The sequence below is a fragment of the Bombyx mori genome, chromosome 3 (genome assembly GCF_030269925.1).
Source record: "Bombyx mori chromosome 3, ASM3026992v2".
Classification (NCBI taxonomy): domain Eukaryota; kingdom Metazoa; phylum Arthropoda; class Insecta; order Lepidoptera; family Bombycidae; genus Bombyx; species Bombyx mori.
In genome coordinates, this window is record NC_085109.1 from 14,332,906 (window position 1) to 14,351,428 (window position 18,523).

An 18,523-nucleotide genomic window follows, 5' to 3' on the forward strand; every position below is an offset into this window, starting at 1 on the left:
TCTTCGTAGATAACTCCTTTATTACATGCAATTTCTAAAACTAGCCTTTAAACCCGAAGTTTTAAGGTCTAACATGGTTTATAGGTACATAACACCTTTATTCAATGTAAAACTGATAAAATTTAAAAAATGGTACTAAACCCCTTCATCCGCTCATGTCTTCAATTAATCTTTTGAATAAATATCGTTAGGCATTGCCATGCGTGTCCATAAACGATAATGACAGCCACTCCTGTAAGGAGGGTCGTATGGTCGTTTGTCTAAATTATCTTCGATATTCGCGACTCGTACATACTTATATCTTTATGGTTTAATCTCGCATTAAGTATTATTGACAATAAAAACACGAGATTAGATTGTAAAAGTACTTTTAATTTCATCAAAATAAGCACACTGCATCAATAAAGACGAATATATTTACAGTCCCGTGCAGCAGCGGCGCCCCCCCTCCGCGACCCCCGCAGCCCCCGCACGTGAGTATTCAGTCACGTTCACGCTCCAGTTAGGTTAGAAGCTGTCAAATGACAGCTCGAATGTCATCATCCGCTCTGGATTATGTTCTGGCTGTATGGACTAAAGTCCTTTGTCTTTCCCATTAGGGATAAATTAATAATATCATCATGATCTGGATTATGTCCATACTCGATAATATTTTTTTAAATAAGAAACCGGTAACATGGTAACTTAGAGAAGCTGATAGTAGTTGGTCGGGTTGACGGGAGAAGATCACGCGGACGCTCACCTACCCGCTGGTCTGATCTAGTAAAGACGCTCACCGGCCTGCCAGTGTCCGAGGCTATAAAGACCGCCGAGGACAGGAAGGCGTGGAGAAGTGTGGTGCATCGAGTGGTCAACGTTTCAAACTAGACACGGCCTTCAGCCTTCGAAGTCGTCGTGGCCTAAAGGATAAGACGTCCGGTGCATTCATGTTGAGCGATGCACCGGTGTTCGAATCCCGGGCGAGTACCAATTTTTCTAATGAAATACGTACTCAACAAATGTTCACGATTAACTTCCACGGTGAAGGAATAACATCGTGTAATAAAAATCAAACCCGCAAAATTATAATTTGCATAATTACTGGCGGTAGGGCCTCTTGTGAGTCCGCACGGGTTCCGCCTATTTCTGCCGTGAAGCAGTAATGCGTTTCGGTTTGAAGGGTGGAGCAGCCGTTGTAAATATTCTGAGATCTTATAACTCATATCTCATGGTGGGTGGCGGCATTTATATTGTAGATGTCTATGGGTTCCAGTAACTACATAACACCAGGTGGGCTGTGAGCTCGTTCATACAAGCCACAAAAACAAAATTTAATTGTTTGTTGACAGTGAGCGAGTTCAACAGGAGGATGCAGTGCCCCAGCAGCTCCCCGCGCAGCGAGCCCTTCGTGCTGAGGTACGTTGTCGTGTGCATCCCTTTGTCTCTAGAACATCATCGTGTATAAAATAAACACTGTCCTGAGATATCAACATAATTTTGTGTTTGATAAAATAATTACATCATCAAAATAAATAATAGTAAAAAAAAATAACAAAATACGCTTTTATAGAAAATCCAACTAAAAAAAGTGTGGGGTGCATGGTATCAGTACTTATAAATATTTTATGAACACAATATGAGTAGAAGGGTTATTTTGACAATATCCTGAAAAGCACCCCACGCTTTTTTTACAATAAAATAATTTTTTCTTACACTATTTTTAATTTAAATTTATTAAAATTTATTTTCTATTTTTTAGTTGGATTTTCTGTAAAAGCGTATTTTGTTAGTTTTTTTAAATATTATTTATTTTTAATTTTTTAGTTGAATTTCAGTTTTTTCAATATAATTTTTTTACATTGAATTGTCATCGGTCCTTAATTAGTATACCAAATTTCGAGTTAATCCGACGTTTTGAAGGGGGTCAAAATCATGTTCAAAGATTCCGTTACAAACATGCATACGTCTGAAGCTAATAAAAGCGTATTAAATTTCTGGTTTATGGTTTACGTAATGATCGATTAAGGTTTGAAGGTGACAGCTGCTCTAATGCATGTTCTGATCAGATAAGCAATAAATAAATAAATGTTCTATGGCGCTCGACAAAGGGCTGGCGGGTCGGCCGCTCCTCCCAACAGTGCAAATGTATTCCGGTGCCCCTCGCGAGACACAATCATTAATGAAAATTTAATTGCCCAGTTCACCTCGTGGTGAAATGGCGGCGGCCTACCTCAACAAGCTGGAGGCGGTCAGCCGGTGCCTCAACCAGACCCTCAGACCTGCGGACCGCACATGACCCGCAGACCTCAACACGCGTGCGCCGCACGTGACATCCACAACTGTCAAGTGTCAACGTTGACATTACTGTGTTAGTCTGACGTGGCCTTCGGTGATATAATGCCTTATAGAATTAAAAGAGTGACAGAATTAACGTCAAAATTGCACAAATAATGCCGACTAGCGCTAGTGTCGCTAGTGTTGCACTGTATGAAAAGTACAAAATATCCCAAATAAATATGTAACACGGAACCCACCATATCAAGCCAAGGCGATGACTAGTTTTAGATATTGCGTAATATATTTAAGTGTTTTTTTTTTAAATGCAGGGTAAATTTTAAAATTTTTGTATTTTCTTCCGTTGATATTTTCTTTAAAAAGTTGGCAACTCTCGAGCATTTTTTTAAACTTAAGAATTTTATGTTTCGGCAACAAAACGCGGTTTTAATTCTCTTTTTCGTGTTAAGTATTAGATTAGTGCCAAAACGTATATGTATAATAATAATATAGTAATAATATATGTGTTAATAATTTTTAGTTTAAAATTATTATTTATGGAATACGTCGGAGAATGTAAATTGTTTGTTTTCGTTCATCGCTCCGCCTATTCATAGTTTTTATTGTATATAAAACGAAATTTATTTTAAGTATTCAAATATTGCGTGGAGATATTTATTGTATTAGACTTGACGGAAGGGTTGTCCGCCCAGTCCCGAGCTGGTGCGGAGTGAACTCCCTCCACAGTTACGTTAGAGTGTGATTGAATGACAATTTTAAATTTAAGTTTCTGTGTTAGAGTATATAGGACGTGGAAAGAAACAATTAGTACCCGACAGTTAGGAGAAAGTAAAATTACCAAGTGTTTGTATGTAAATATTGTAAATTACTTTGATTAATTTTCATTGCGTATTTTTTCTGTAATCTCGATAATACTTTAGTTTGTCTTCTGACGTCGGGCCGCTGACACGAAGCGCCCTTCCCGACTAATGAATAGATCTGCTAAAAACAAAACTCACGATTGCCATTGTTTTAGTTTTAAGAACGACATCGATTTATATTATTGTTAATTTAGTTTTTAATACAACGAGAGTACAAGCTAGATGTTAGGTTAGATTAAGAAAGGATTTTTGATCAAAATTTAATTTAATAAGAATTAGTTGTCGAAGCGACCGCAGGCTCCAAAAATGTATCTAAATACTAGATAATCTGATGGACTAAGTATTGGTTTCCCACGACTCACCGACGACTGACGTCCGATACGATTATAATTTTGATCACAAAATCCGTATAAAAATGCCATTTAAATATATTGAAGACGACACGACACGACGACACGACTCGACGACACGATCGAACTACCCTCGTATTCAGTTAATATTTGACTATCGATAAGCGCGTACGTGAACTACACTTAATGTTACAAGTTTACGTAAAATTATTTACTGTTGCATTCTGGTGTACCGGAACCGGCTGAGTCTCCGTCAGCGGGGGCGGCCGCACATTGTAAGATGAACTTATTGTATAGGCTTCATTAAGGCTCAATTTAAAAAAAATATATATATAATTTTTAAAGCAATAAATGAGAAAATGTAAAGAACACTGCCCACACAATTTACAATATCAATATCATTTCTGTTTGTTATGAAATAAAACTATCAATTCCAAGAAACAATTTTAATATAATTACGCCAATGAAAGTAACATCAATTGTAACAGTATTTAATTAGAGACAAACCTACACCAAAAAACATTTGTAATAAATCATGTGATTCCACAATTTGAGAGCAAAAAATGATATTTATTATTGTATTACAATTTTTATACAAAACAAATATATTTTTATATTCCCATCGTTGATGTCCGTGTAAAGTTTGTAAAAGCCAAACGAATGGATTGAATTAAATAATTTGCAGTATTATAAATGATCGATTCTATTTAGGATATTTTTATTAAATGTGTATGTGAATACTGTGGTACGGATTCGTTGGACATACTTTTTTCAAGCGAGGCGTATCGATTGTAAGAATAGGCCACAGGACGACGTCCATGGGCGGCGGAAAGGAAAAAGTGCCTTGGTATTAAAATTTATCATTCCTAAATCATTTTCATAGACATAGGTCATTGCAGCTTTCACGTACATAATCGAACAAACACATCTACACTCAACGACCAAAGATAAATTAGAATAAGCAAATTTAGGTTAAAGTAAAATTTTAAGTTTTGCGCAACGGCAACACTGTCACACACTCACAATTTGACAAAGCAACTACGTTCTAGTCCGCACACGTGCACAGCCGCCGCAAACACGCACGTGCCATACTAACGCTCTCCAAACACATGTTAATTATAAAATAAATGTATTTTCTTATTTTTCGCGTGTTTTATTTCCTTGGCTGGTTCGTCGTGTCGCAGCGACAGCGCTCGGCGACGCGCGACTGTGACGTCACATGCGACGGTGAGCAGCGACCGTCGCCACCCAGTGCAGGTCCCTCGCAGGGACGAACAACATTACTATTTTGCTGGGAAAGAGAATATTATATAAAAAAAACTTATCCCTTATAACTTAACACCATATGGGCCATGACTCACTTAATTCAATAAAAAATACTTGTATATTTTGTGTGTGATCAATGTGACTTAATCATGGTGGTAGGACCTCTTGTGAGTCCGCGTGGGGGAGTACCACCACCCTGCCTATTTCTGCAAGCAGTGATGCGCTTCGGTCTGAAGGGTGGGGCAGCCGTTGTAACTATACTGAGACCTTAGAACTTATATCTCAAGGTGGGTGGCGCATGTACGTTGTAGATGTCTATGGGCTCCAGTGACCACTTAACACCAGGTAGGCTGTGAGCTCATTCACCCATCTAAGCAATAAAAAAAACATCTTCATGGTGATTATGAAGAATGGGACAATCTTTATTATACAATACAGACTCAGACCTCGTGTGTCGTGGTGCGTGGTTGCATGCATGATATTGAGTCAATAAGCTTTGGTTACCACTCGCCAACAAGCGCGTTCACCCAGTATTAAGTAAATGTTTGTCTGACCGTCGAAGTCCTTCTCTGCAGACCGTTAGCTGGGCCCAGTCGCTTGTATTCTGCCACCGATTCCACATTCGGCTCTTCGTTTGGCGTTTTTGAAGTATTCGCCTAAAAACATCAAACCAAACAGCATCATTGGTAACGTAGGCAATTTGTAAATTGAGCAAATTGTAATTTTGTGGGGCCGTAGTCCTCGCTCTCACGTGCGTTCTTCATCATCATTCCCAATACAACCACAGGTTTCGATTTGACTTCGAAACTTTAATTCTTGCTTTGATTCTCTGATCCTTCCCGGATCTTCTCAGTGGGTCGTGTTTCTGATCCGGTGGTAGATTCAGCGAAGCACTGCTCTTGCTAGGGCCAGTGTTAGCAACGCCTCCGGTTTGAGTCCCGAGAGCTCACCTACACGCTAGAGTAACGCTGATATAGCTCACTGAAGGCTATCAGCATAAATTCAACGGTAGGCAGCGGCTTGGCTCTGCCCCTGGCATTGCTGAAGTCCATGGGCGACGGTAACCACTCACCATCAGGTGGGCCGTATGCTCGTCTGCCTACAAGGGCAATAAAAAAAAAAAAAAGTAGGAAAAACAAAAAAAAATGCTTTGAATTGTACGGTAGGTGTGAATTCTTAAAGTTGGAAGCATAAAGTCGTATATTGATTATTTTAAAAATTTACATTGAAAATTCAATACTAAATTCTAATAGAATCTAATCTACTACTAATACTACTCTGTTCAGAAAGTAGCGGGAAAAGATCAACAGTACACCAAATGTTAGTTAGTCATCCAAATTTATTTTATCATCTACAAAGTACCTATGCTCTTTCACAAAAGATAAACTTGAGTCAACGACAATTTTTTTGTCTTTAATTAAATTCGTAATACACACATATGTAATGTAATACACAGATATGATTTGACTAAAAATAGCACTGTATTTTTATCAAATGAAAGATGCAACTCAAATTCCGTAGCAAATGGAGAACACTTGTGCCTATCTAACAACAACAAAAATAGTTTGGAACCATAAACAAATATTTCAATCTCTAAGTAGACATTTTCAATATTAATTGTCTTTAAATATGTAATCTAAAAGTTTCCCAAAAATTCAGAAAAAGAGATTATTGCGAAAAGTAAATCTGATTTTATGTGCCTATCTGATTTGTGAGCTGTAGCATACCTCCACTGGTTCCTGAAGGCCATGTCTTCGGAGGGGCGGCGCCAGAGCGGGGAGGGGCGCGGGCGGGGCGGAGGGCGAGGGGTAGTGCGCCGCCAGGGACGCGGGTAGCGCTGGCAGCGGGTACAGGCGGCGCATGCGGCAGTAGCGCTGCCGACCGCGGGCACGTGCTCAGATTTATGTGGGTTGATGGGCAGACTATATCAAGATCGACTTCCAAACGCTTTCGGAGACTTCCTCCCATCACAAATAAACGAAGCAGGAATATCTGATTCATCATTGCTATGAGGAATCGAAAAGGATTTTTCCATTGAAATATTTGTTCATTATCTACGAAGCCCTAGCCGTGGCTAGACTGGTGATGAATGGTCACAGTCGATTACGGACGTCAGCAGTATCATCAGTACAGCTATTTTACAGCATTTTAGTCAGGTTTTATTATTGACTAGCTGTACCCGTCCGCTTCGCTGTGCATTTAAAATTAACATTATTATTTCTCACCCCCACGAAGATTCTCATCATTAACGCCCCTGCAACTGGTGTAGGGAGTCCAGTACTCATATAAATATTAGCCTATCCATTAAGTACATGTATTTTCTACGCGTATACCAAGTTTCAAGTCAATCGGATGCATGGTTCAGTATTTATAACGTTTTTTGTGTATCGCCAATGCAAAGTAGCCTATTTTTTTTAAATGAACTACAAAATAAAACATCGAAGTTCTCACGTCCACTGCCTTTCTGATAGCATAGTCAGGTCTTCCGTTCTGCTGCGCCTCCAGCACGAGGCTGGCGGCGTGCTCCAGGAGCTTCTCATCTTCCGCCCTCATGTTCTGTTCGGCTAGCTCCCCGTAGAAGTAGCGGGTGTCCGCTAGCTCTTGAGCCTCGCGGTCCGAACGCTCTTTCTGACGATTCGTTACAAAGACCAAATTGAGCAAGATGTGATAAACGATTTTTCGTTTTTTTTATACACTGACAGACTTTTTTTTATTTATTGCTTAGATAGGTGGGCGAGCTCACAGCCCACCTGGTGTTAAGTGGTTACTGGGGCCCATAGACATCTACAATGTAAATGCGTCACCCACCTCGAGATATAAGTTCTAAGATCCCAGTATAGTTACAACGGCTACATCACCCTTCAAACCAAAACGCATTACTGCTTCACGGTAGAAATAGGCGGGTTGGCGGGGTACGGGGTAGGTATACCCGTGCGAACACACAAGAGGTCCTACCACCAGTAAAATCGGTGATATGCTCAGGCGGTGGTATCTGATCATTGTCAACATCATTAAAAATATCAAAACCTAAACCGAGAACAGGGCTCCAATCAACAATTCATGAGTGTTCAAAGTACGGTATGATACCCATTGTTTTTAATTTTTCATTTTCTATTACTGACGTAATTTGTAACGGCTGTTCTCAGATATGGACTACGATAACCGCTAAACACTAGACACGTAGGGAATCCATCTGGCCCGTCTTTTTTTTAAACTAGGACACACAATTTTTTTAAGCTATTGCATAGCTTTTATCACGGGCTTTGAGCGCGTCGACCGAATCAAGAAATTGCGTAACGAAAATAAAACCTAACACCCCCCTAAACGCCTACCATGTAGCTCGCGTTCAACACATTCACACGTTGCGCTTGTGTAGTGTTTGTGAATAAGCGTGCGGTGTGACGTCGCACTTCATGCGCATCATGAAAAGTCTGCTCATCTCTCTCTCGCGCGGTCTTGCTTATGAGTGTGAAGGGGATAGTTAATGTTTTGCTTTTGTTAATGTTTATAAATATAGCGTGGTCTTATTTTATTATTGTCTAATTATAATTGTATAAGTCGATAAAAAATGCTATGCAATAGCTTTACCGCGGCAGTCCCTGAGTGACACACGTATTTTTTAGGGCACACAAACATTTTTTTAGCGTTCAAGTTTTAACTGAAAAATCATTGCTTGCGACAAGAGCAATAATTAAACATTTTACTGAATGCGTTCCACCTCATTACTCTGCGACGGATGTGGCACTAATAGATAAGGGGTACAAGAGCATTTATCACTATGTAAATGAATATCAAAGTTTTATTTTATGTCAAAATATTTAGGATGGCGTCGTGAGACTTTTTGTTCTGAAACAAGATTTGTGTTGTGAACAAAATGTTGTTGTACACGTACCCATAACCTTAAAATGTCCTCTTTATATTCCTGAGTCTTGCGAGCTTTTTCTTTACGTTTATTTTCATTGAATTCATGATACAACTCTGCGTTTTTGAACCTGACATTGAAAAAACGATGATTAACGAATACAAGGTAACTTGTTAAGAAGAGTTCATAGCACGGCTCAATCGTAGGTGCTGAAAATGGCCACATTTTAGTTAATTAGTTTAATTACTTTACTAACCTAAATAAATATTTTTTCATTACTTAAACGACAAAACTGAAAGACAAAAGGTACCTAATAATCATAGAAATATTGTTTCAGAAAATAAGGAAGCCCAAAATAAGTATTGAAAACTCCTAGGACTACATAAACATACATTTCGGTTTTAATGCAATAGTGAAGAGTGGAAGGTTAAATGCTCGCATAGTGTTAAACGGACACCCTGTACCTGTACCCCGCAACATACCTGTGACCGCTCACACTAACACTTGAGGTAGAATTTTCAATAACTCGGAACAAATGTATTTATATATTTCTCAGCAAAAATAGACCTGGATTATAGTTTCTAAGCTCTGATTTTTTGGGCTATTCTTCTCTTTGTGAAACTGAATTTCGATTTAGTGGTAAAATCCATACGTAAGATATTTGGAGACACAAATTGTATAGATCTTCTTTGATACTTTTTCCTGCTCTTCCAGCAAATGTTTTAGTTATTATTCTTAGTAATTTAGTATGACATGAATCAGGCGAACGATAATGTTAATAAGTTCAAGTTCTATACGATAAGGTCCAAAGGTCACAAAGCAAATACTTGGGAATAATTCCCTACTGTAGATTGTTAGCCTTCCTTGTTTTTGTTGTTGTGGGTTGTGCTTACAGTCCTTGATGGGAATGTTCCCTAAAAGTCTGCCTTTCAAATACCTATTCATGATCTCCCACTGTCGCAATGTGTTAAAGTCCTGTAGTCTCTTTTCTTCGTCTCTGAGGAATTGCTCCCGCGCCTCTTGACGTTGTTGTCTGAATTGCTTCTGCTTCTCAATGTCGGCACGACGACGGGCTTCTTCCCTGTGTGGTTTATAAATTAGCAGCGGCACAACTAGGTCAATATTAAGAACCGCGTTAATAACATTCCGGTAAGTGGACTGCATGCGGCTGTTTCAAACTGTTATCAGAGGCCCGGGATAGTACTACTGGTCATCGTTCTCGTCGAACCCGTCGCTTGGGACGAAGTAACGTCTCGACGAGTAAATTAACCCACAGATACAGCCCACTGAGTTTCTCGCCGGATCTCTTCAGTGGGTCGCGTTTCCGATCCGGCGGTAGATTCTGCGAAGCACTGCTCTTGCTAGGGTCAATGTTAGCAACACTCCCGGTTTGAGCCCCGTGAGCTCACCTACTAATTCGGTGAATCTAGAATAACACCTCGAGGTTACTAGAAGAGGTAGGGGAAAAAAGGCACACTTCAAATTCAAATTCAAATTCAAAATCATTTATTTCAACTTAGATGTCAGTATGACACACTTGTTGAATGTCAAAATATACCTAAATAACAATGTTAACTCTACCACCGGTTCCAAAAAAAGCCACAGTCCTGAGAAGAACCGGCGAAACAAACTCAGCGGGCTTTTTTTTTGTTTTTTCTCAAATATTTTCTTTTTTTAAAATAAATAAAAATATTTACAATAAAGGAAACAACAAGTCAAAAAATACAATTAAAAAAGTAATAATAATAATGAAAAATGAAAAGGCCAGGAGCGAACGCCTCATTCCTACGTAGTGCCATCTAGTAAATATACTTTAACTTTATAATATGCCTTGTTGCACAAACGTTCCTTGACAGTTTTCATAAATCTATGAACGGGTAGTAATTGAACGTTTAGTGGGATTTTGTTGAAAAGTTGTACACCCAGTCCCCTAAAAGAGTTGCTTATTTTCTTAATTCGAGCCGCCGGCAATGCAAGGCTATGTTTGTTCCTAGTGTTCACATTGTGCAAATCGCAGACTCTGGGGAATTCTTCAATGTTTTTACGCACGTACAATTTTTCAAAAATGTATTGGGACGCTAAAGTTAGAATTTTGATTTCCTTAAACTTGTCCCTCAAGGATTCCCTCGGGTGCATATTATAAATAGCACGAATAGCCCTCTTCTGCAGGATGAAAATAGTTTCGACATCGGCAGCATTGCCCCATAGCAAAATGCCATAGGACATAACACTATGAAAATAACTAAAATAAACCAGACGTATGGCACGATCTTCATTAGTATCGTATACAGCGTTCGTATACAGTACTACAGCGGGAAAGCCTCTACCCGCTACACGATATAGCTACCGATATTCGGAACTTTTAACTCCTACGCATCCTGTTTTCTGATTAAGTTTAATGGGATCTCAGAGTAGCTTTTCCTTTATTTTGGAGTTTTTTTAGTCGCCGCTGTGGATTCGGATTAAACAAGAGTGAGTGAGAATTGAAAATAAACATAATTTAACACGCAGCTAAAGTGGTCGCGAGACAGCTGCTACTAGTAAAAACTAGCTGAAGAAAGCGTTTGCGGCAATTATGTCCATGTTATGATTTCCAGAGGCAATTGACACGCCAGTGACATGGCCAGATGCAAAATTACAAAATTAATTACAACATAAATACATTGTTTTATTGCTGTAGGTAATAGAGAGACGAGCATATGGTCCACTTGATGGCGAGTGATACTGAGTAATGACAGGATCGCAGACACCTACCGCTACAAACCTGGTTTATTCTGATAGAAGCAGGAAAAGCAATGTGATTATTTCAATAACTCACGCATCAGATTTTTCTTTGATGGCTTTATTCAAAATGGCCTGTTCGTGCTGTTCCCGGGCTGCGTCCCCGGACTCCAGGCGCTGGCTTATTTTTTCCAGCACTCGCAGCTTCTCGTTCTTCACCTGCGACAGAATTAACCTTGTCGAAATACAGAGTGTGAACTACAAGATTACCCCTGACCCTTACCCTATTAAAATGAATATGACGTGTGCGCTCAATGTGGCGTCTTTGGGGAGAGCGAGGTAGGTATTCATCGACAGGCTAAATTGCATAGATGGGCGGACGAGCTGACAGCCCACCTGGGCTAAAGTGGTTACTGAAGCCCATAGACATCTACAATGTAAATGCCGCCACACATCTTGAGATATGAGTTCTAAGGTCTCAAGTATAGTTACAACGGCTGCCCCACCCTTCAAACCGAAACGCATCACTGCTTCACGGCAGAAATAGGTAAGGTGGTTTTAGCGGTAGGCAGCGGCTTGGCTCTGCCCCTGGCATTGCTGAAGTCCATGGGCGACGGTAACCACTCACCATCAGGTGGGCCCTCTGCTCGTCTGCCTACAAGGGCAATAAAAAAAAAAGGTGGGGGTACCTAGCTACCCGAGCGGACTCACAAAAGGTCCTACCACCAGTAAAAATACAATTGTATATGTTTTGAGAAGCCGCAACGTAAATCGTAAATCAATCAGTCATGCTTAGACCTCGCCAACATTTTATTTACACCTTCTTCATTATGTCTATGACGTCTATGTAAATAAAATCAAGACTTTTTTGCCTACCTAAGCTGATAAGCCTTGAGAGGCTACATCGCCTTAACAAGTAGGTGAGCTCACGGGGCTCATCCCTGACGACGTTGCTAACACGAACCCTAGCAATGGTCGTGATTCGCAGAATCTAGCACCGGATCGAAAACGCGACCCACTGAGAATATCCCGCGAGAAACTCAGTGGGCTGTGTCTGAGAGCTAATTTACTCGTACGACGAGAATGATGACCTGTGCTTGAGGTAGGTACCTAGAAGCACCGTTAGTGGACCGCGAGGATCCGAAATGACGTGTTTGGAGCGACGTCGACTGCTTTCCATTCTGTCCGCAGGATCGGGAATAAAATCAAGGATAGTTTACATCTAATTCGGTTTGGGCTCGTCTCCGTTCTATCCTGGCCCGGGACCGCAGCAGCACTTCGAGCAGCTTGTCATCCAAGCGTTCTCTGGCGGCTTGTTCGTTGCGACGCGCCTCCGACTCCTGGCGCGAGCGCTCCATGTCCGACCAGATGCGAGCCTTCTCCGATGCTTTCTGCAATACACCACATTGTTATATTTATTGATTTGATCTATATAACTTAGGGAACTGTAATTTATTATTAATAACAGTATTTCTCCACTATTTAATGGATGTTAATATACATATAAACCTTCCTCTTCAATCACTCTATTATTAAAAAAAACCGCATCAAAATCCGTTGCGTAGTTTTAAAGATTTAAGCATACATAGGGATATAGGGACAGAGAAAGCGACTTTGTTTTATACTATGTAGTGATATATAAAAAGGAATTGCTGTTCGTTAGTTCGCTAAAACTCAAGAACGGCTGGACCGATTTGGCTAATTTTGATCTTGAATTATTTGTGGAAGTCCAGAGAAGGTTTAAAAGGTAGATAAAAATGAAAATGCTCGGAATGAAATAAAAACAACAATTTTGTTTTCCTTTGATGTGTCGGACGGATTGTTTTAAATTTATTTTATACAAAAGTTTAGATCTTTTATTTATCGATTGAGGCACTATGAAGTCTGCCGGGTCAGCTGGTAATTAAAATATAAACGAGAATTTAACGCAGTTAAAAAAAAAGTGAATAAATTCCGTATCTGTACTTACGAAATTTTCTTCAAACTTTTTAATAGCGGTCATTTGTTCATCTGCTTTTATGTTGTCGATCTTCTGCAGGTTCAATTCCGTCTCGTATTCTTTTCTGTTACGCTCTGCTATCTCGTTGGCTCTAAAATTATTAAAATTTAGTTAAAAAAAATTATAGTCGTGATATATATGTTGGAGACGACGCTACGACAGAGCCTAGCCGATGGAGGCGCGTAGACGCCATCACACTTACCAACCAGCCTTCTTGAAGAGCGGTGCCTCCGTCCTAAGAACTGTCATTCGTTTTCGCTTACTAACGTCAAGAGAAGATTGCTAAATTGTTATAAGATAACAAACGTGATTGGTGTACTCAATATTTTTCTCAGCTCGATCACCCTATTCGCCCCTATGATATCTGACGATGGTGTTAATAATTGTGGCTTCTCCGACATATAAGTTTTTTATGCTCGAGCTCATAATTTATCTGAAGTTAAATGATTATTCGAGCCAATGGACCTACGGCTTGATGGCCGCAACCCTTAACCTTAGTACACGATATCAAAGTCAGGATTGTATTGTTAAGCGACTGTCATACCCTTCAATCCGGAACGCATGACTGCTTCAGGAATAGGTAGAATGCCTATTATTACGATTATCGTCACCAACCTTAAAACGACTACCGTTAGATATGAGCCGTTCTAACGCCGGCTAACCTTAATGTCCGGATCTTCGTTGCCTATACTGCCCTTAAAAGATATCACAATTCTTATAAGAATAATATAACAAGCACTTCAATTATAAAGTCTTACTGCTCTGTTATTTCTTTCTGGTGTTGCTTGTTTGCATCAAATCTTCGCTTCTTTTTCAACTCAATCAATTTGTTCCACTGCTTTGCTTTCGCTATAATTTCGTCATCATTTTTCTTCTTTTGTTCAGCTTTTATCTGTCGCAGTTTCTCTTGAAATTTTAGTTGTTCCATGCGCTCCTTTTGTATAACGGTCTCGATTACGGAGCTTTAAGACAAAGTTTTTGATTTGTGAATTACGTGTTCCGAATTGTCCCTTGTGGCGTTAAGTAGATCATGGTTCAGATATGATAGAAGTGTCTGATAGAGCGAAAAAACACTTGTTTTTTTGGCACAGTGTGGCCCGCGCTTGATGATTTGCTTCAATTTTTGGACTGGGGGCCCAAAAACGGCAGAAATAGGCAGGGTGGTGGTACCCACCCGCGCGGACTCACAAGAGGTCCTACCACCAGTAATTACGCAGATTATAATTTTGCGGGTTTCATTTTTATTACACGATGTTATTCCTTCACCGTGGAAATCAATCGTGAACATTTGTTGAGTACGTATTTCATTAGAAAAATTGGTACCCGCCTGAGATTCGAACACATCGCATTCGGTGCATCGCTCAACACGAATGCACTGGACGTCTTATCCGTCAGGCCACGACGACTTCTTAAGATTTTAAAAGTACATAATATCTTGTCAACTGTCAATTTAAATAAAGTCGATAAGGGAATTCTTCTAACATATTTTAGACGTATCGACGATAGCGCGTACGCTTATGGGTAGTAATTTTTATCATGCCCCATTTAGATGCTTAGAAGTGCTAAGTATGGCGTGCCACTCTTTTTTTCGCAAATTCTTTGCATCATTCTTTAGCTAAACGCTATTAGTATAAGGTACATAATCAAATAGTTTATTATATGATTTTTTAGATTTTAATTTCAAAAAGACTCAAATCCAGTACAATCTCCATAACGTTTGACGGGGTGTATTTTAGGGAGCTAATATTATTTGTAGTAGGTAATACCTAAGTAAAAGTTTAGGCGCATCTTTGTTCTTGAATATCGTTTCCCTGGCGCTGGCCATCATCCTCTGTTGTTCCTCTTTCTTTTTCTTTATATAACTTTTGTAAAACTCGGCGTTGGCTTTTTCAGCCGCTTCGATTCTTTCACGACGGAGTTCTTCATTACGTTTGTTGACATTCTGAAAATTTCGTTCATAGTGCTTGTTTACATAGACATCTACAACGTAAATGCGCCACCCACCTCGAGATATAAGTTCTAAGGTCTCAGTATAGTTACAACGGCTACCCCACCCTTCGAACCGAAACGCATTACTGCTTCACGGCGGAAATAGGCGGGGTGGTGGTACCTACCCGTGCGGACTCACAAGAGGTCCTACCACCAGTGATTACGCAAATTATAATTTTGCGGGTTTGGTTTTTATTACACGATGTTATTCCTTCACCGTGGAAGTCAATCGTGAACATTTGTTGAGTACGTATTTCATTAGAAAAATTGGTACCCGCCTGCGGGATTCGAACACCGGTGCATCGCTTCAACACGAATGCACCGGACGTCTTATCCTTTAGGCCACGACGACTTCAACTTAACACCAGATGGGCTCTTCCACCCATCTTCTTCTTCTATTTGCTTCGCTTTCCTCAATACTGAGGGTCGTGACCACCTCCTCGCAACAGGAGTTTATTACGGACCACTCCATCTAAGCAATAAAAAAAAATAAAAAAATTAGCGCATTGGTACTACGGATGTCCTCTACCGACCCGAGGATCTTAAGATCCTGTAGGTAATATCAAACGCGCTTTAAGTTTTCATCGTTCACCGTTTAGTAAGTCGATCTCAAAAGAATTTCTGAAGTTAGCCAGAATAAGCGCAATAGGTACATCTTTTTCACGGCAGTAATAAGTATTCACGTGCGTATACTTGTAATACATAATATAGTAATAGAGCAGCATCTTTTTACCTCTACCGAGTTCGGCCAAGACTTTGTCATTTCTTTGCTTTTAGAATCTAGATATTTAACATATTCTCGTCTGCGGACGACCTCTGGATCTTCCCGGTCGTGATCCGTCCATTTGACTATACGCGACCATTCATCTTTATTTATTAAAATCGGCATTTTAAATTAATCAGAACATTGATTTTCTCTCAGTAAAACAAAAAAAAAAGTTCCCATAGCAACGCTTTTGAAGCACGAACGATAGAGTTTTATCTTTGTAATGTAATTTTTGGCAAAGAGAATATAATCAAGTTTCTGCGAAGATAATAATTAACGGTAAAGATAAACTGACCTACTTACCCTAAAAATAAGATACTAAGACTGTGTCAGTTTCAGATGCATATTTTATTACAATATGAATTATGCGAGTGATACCAAGCCACTGCAATCTGCAACCTGGAACAATCTCAGAATTAGTTCCAGATTTATGCAATCCTAGCACGGGTGATAATTCCATTTTATACTTATATTATATTGAGTACGTGGGAAGCCGAGCTGTTCGCTTAAAAAGGTTTATCTAATTTCTATTTAAGCACTTAGATAAATCTTAATCTTCAAAATCTTACTCGAACTAGTAAAAAGATTTAAATTTTAGATCGTTATATAAATATGACGAAGGTTTATGGAATAACATAGTTGAAATGTATAAATGTGATTGAATTATAATAAATTTAATAATAAATATTTATAAACTGAAGCTCTCTTTTCTTCGTAGGATAGACCCAAGATAGACCTAAGAATTTCAATGATTATTCTTTCATAATCTGTCAACGGCTTATTAGGGATGTTCATAAAAAGAAATTCACTGATCATCTTACCATGTTTTACATCGATGCATTGACATTTACAACGCATCAAATGAAAAACATCGATCTTTTTTAAGCACAATATTGTCGATATGGGCATATACCATCACTATTAATATAATTTTAAAAAGTAAAAATAAATAGTATTCATTTAATGTTAATGCTTATGCAGAAAGTGTACCGTACCTAGGTACGCTTTGTGCTTAAATATATTATTGATAACTTTAATTATTACTGATAACAATAGTATATTTGAGTAGAGTTGCATTGGTGAACAATTTTAATATGTTTTTAATTAAAATAATTAATATTCCGTATGTATGTAATTTTGTTTAAGCGATAGGATAAAGGCAGAGGCAGTAGGAAAATCAGAGGCAGTAAAGGGATTCTGATCTCATTCGAAATTAGAAATGTTATCATCTCAATTTTTTCAGTTTTAAAACCGACGTATGTGTGCGAACCATTTGACGAATAATAAGCATCGCTACTTTCGACGTATCGATTTAAATCGGGCAATGTACAACAATAAACACATACCGGTAAAATGGGGCGTTTAGGGATTGAGAGGCGAATCGGGAAAAAACCGGGAAAATCTTTCGATGCTCAATATAAGTTTTATATTCGTTGCAAAATCTTCCATTTTTTGTAGTTTAATAGTAGAATGTTGAAAGTTCACAAAACAACTCTGAATATGCATGATAATAGCTGCTAACTTATAAAAAATCGCGTTTCAAAATAACTTCCTGTGGTGGTAATTATTTTAGTGCTAGAAACTTTGCTCTCTTTTATTTATTTGATAATAATAGAAGACGACTATGATTTATAAACGTTATTTAGTGTTTGAACCAGCATATATATTAAAGGTAAATCTCAGTTGTTATTGGTTTTAATGTATTTGATTAAATAAAAATACATGTAAAAATCTGTTGTTTTTGGGGATATTGGGGACGCCTTAGGTACAAATAACAACGAAAAAGAGGTCAATTGGGATGAGAATACGTGAAATGGAAACGAGCTAAGTATAAATAGGTACAGGTTTGTAGGGTTGTCTATGTAGTTATAACAATATTTTTTTAAATTTGTTGTAAAAAATCTGGTTTATTCGAAGCGAAATTGGGAATAAGTCTTTAGTTGAAATAGATAAGCAATTTAATATAAGTAAGTCGATTTTGCAGAGACATGTAACAAGATCAATGAAATCTCAAGGTGGACAAAAATGTCTAAGTAATACTTAATAATATATTTAATATTTGTTCAGAGTGGGGGTATTCATCTGATTAATCCATGGAATAACCGACACACCTAATCTCTTAATCCAGATAGAAATATCAGCACTGTCGATTGCACATATAATTGAGGTGATGTCTGCCATGTACTTTTGTCAGTTTTTCAATTTTTTTTATTGATGATCACTTTGTTGGTGCAACTAAATAAATAAATTAATTAAAACTATATATAAAAATAAAAGTAGTGCCAACCCTAGCAAATTTCTCATTTCGTCCCAATTAACCGCAATTTTCGGGTAAATAGGGATTACACCTATTTTTGCATTTTTTGCTTAAACTGGAATGCTAGTTGCATAATTTTAAATTGGACAACAAAGATGCCCCCAAGACTCAATCATTTT

General features: G+C 38.6%; 2 protein-coding genes across 19 annotated transcripts in view; one reads left to right on the forward strand and one right to left on the reverse strand.

Annotated features, from left to right (window-relative positions):
- The window catches only part of LOC101739129 (pericentrin), a 101,638-nt gene extending 97,011 nt beyond the window's left edge, over window positions 1-4,627 (forward strand). For all 18 annotated transcript variants that reach the window (XM_062677046.1, XM_062677047.1, XM_062677052.1 and 15 more), the window contains 3 exons: window positions 424-473; window positions 1,329-1,395; window positions 2,179-4,627. In XM_062677046.1, coding sequence (XP_062533030.1) covers window positions 424-473; window positions 1,329-1,395; window positions 2,179-2,275 — 214 coding nt within the window. In that variant the 3' untranslated portion in view covers window positions 2,276-4,627. The remainder of the gene's footprint in view (window positions 1-423; window positions 474-1,328; window positions 1,396-2,178) is intronic.
- LOC101737769 (trichohyalin) lies at window positions 3,916-16,288 on the reverse strand. Its single transcript, XM_038021690.2, has 12 exons — window positions 16,055-16,288; window positions 15,099-15,274; window positions 14,091-14,294; window positions 13,303-13,423; window positions 12,554-12,724; window positions 11,431-11,552; window positions 9,550-9,693; window positions 8,643-8,742; window positions 7,202-7,378; window positions 6,478-6,624; window positions 5,305-5,406; window positions 3,916-4,775 (listed from the first exon to the last, which is right to left on the reverse strand). The coding sequence occupies exons 1-12, from the start codon at window positions 16,208-16,210 to the stop codon at window positions 4,638-4,640; spliced, it is 1,758 nt and encodes a 585-aa protein (XP_037877618.1). The 5' UTR covers window positions 16,211-16,288; the 3' UTR covers window positions 3,916-4,637.
- Between the last annotated feature and the right edge of the window lie 2,235 nt (window positions 16,289-18,523).

Bases quoted from the DNA above. Each gene is read 5' to 3' on its own strand.
- LOC101737769 (XM_038021690.2), bottom strand. From the start codon at position 16,210: ATGCCGATTTTAATAAATAAAGATGAATGGTCGCGTATAGTCAAATGG. The intron at 6,625-7,201 runs GTGAGAACTTCG...CGCGGTCGGCAG, and splicing joins CTATCAGAAAGGCAGTGGAC to CGCTACTGCCGCATGCGCCG. The intron at 4,776-5,304 runs GTCAGACAAACA...TCTCTTTCCCAG, and splicing joins TGCAGAGAAGGACTTCGACG to CAAAATAGTAATGTTGTTCG.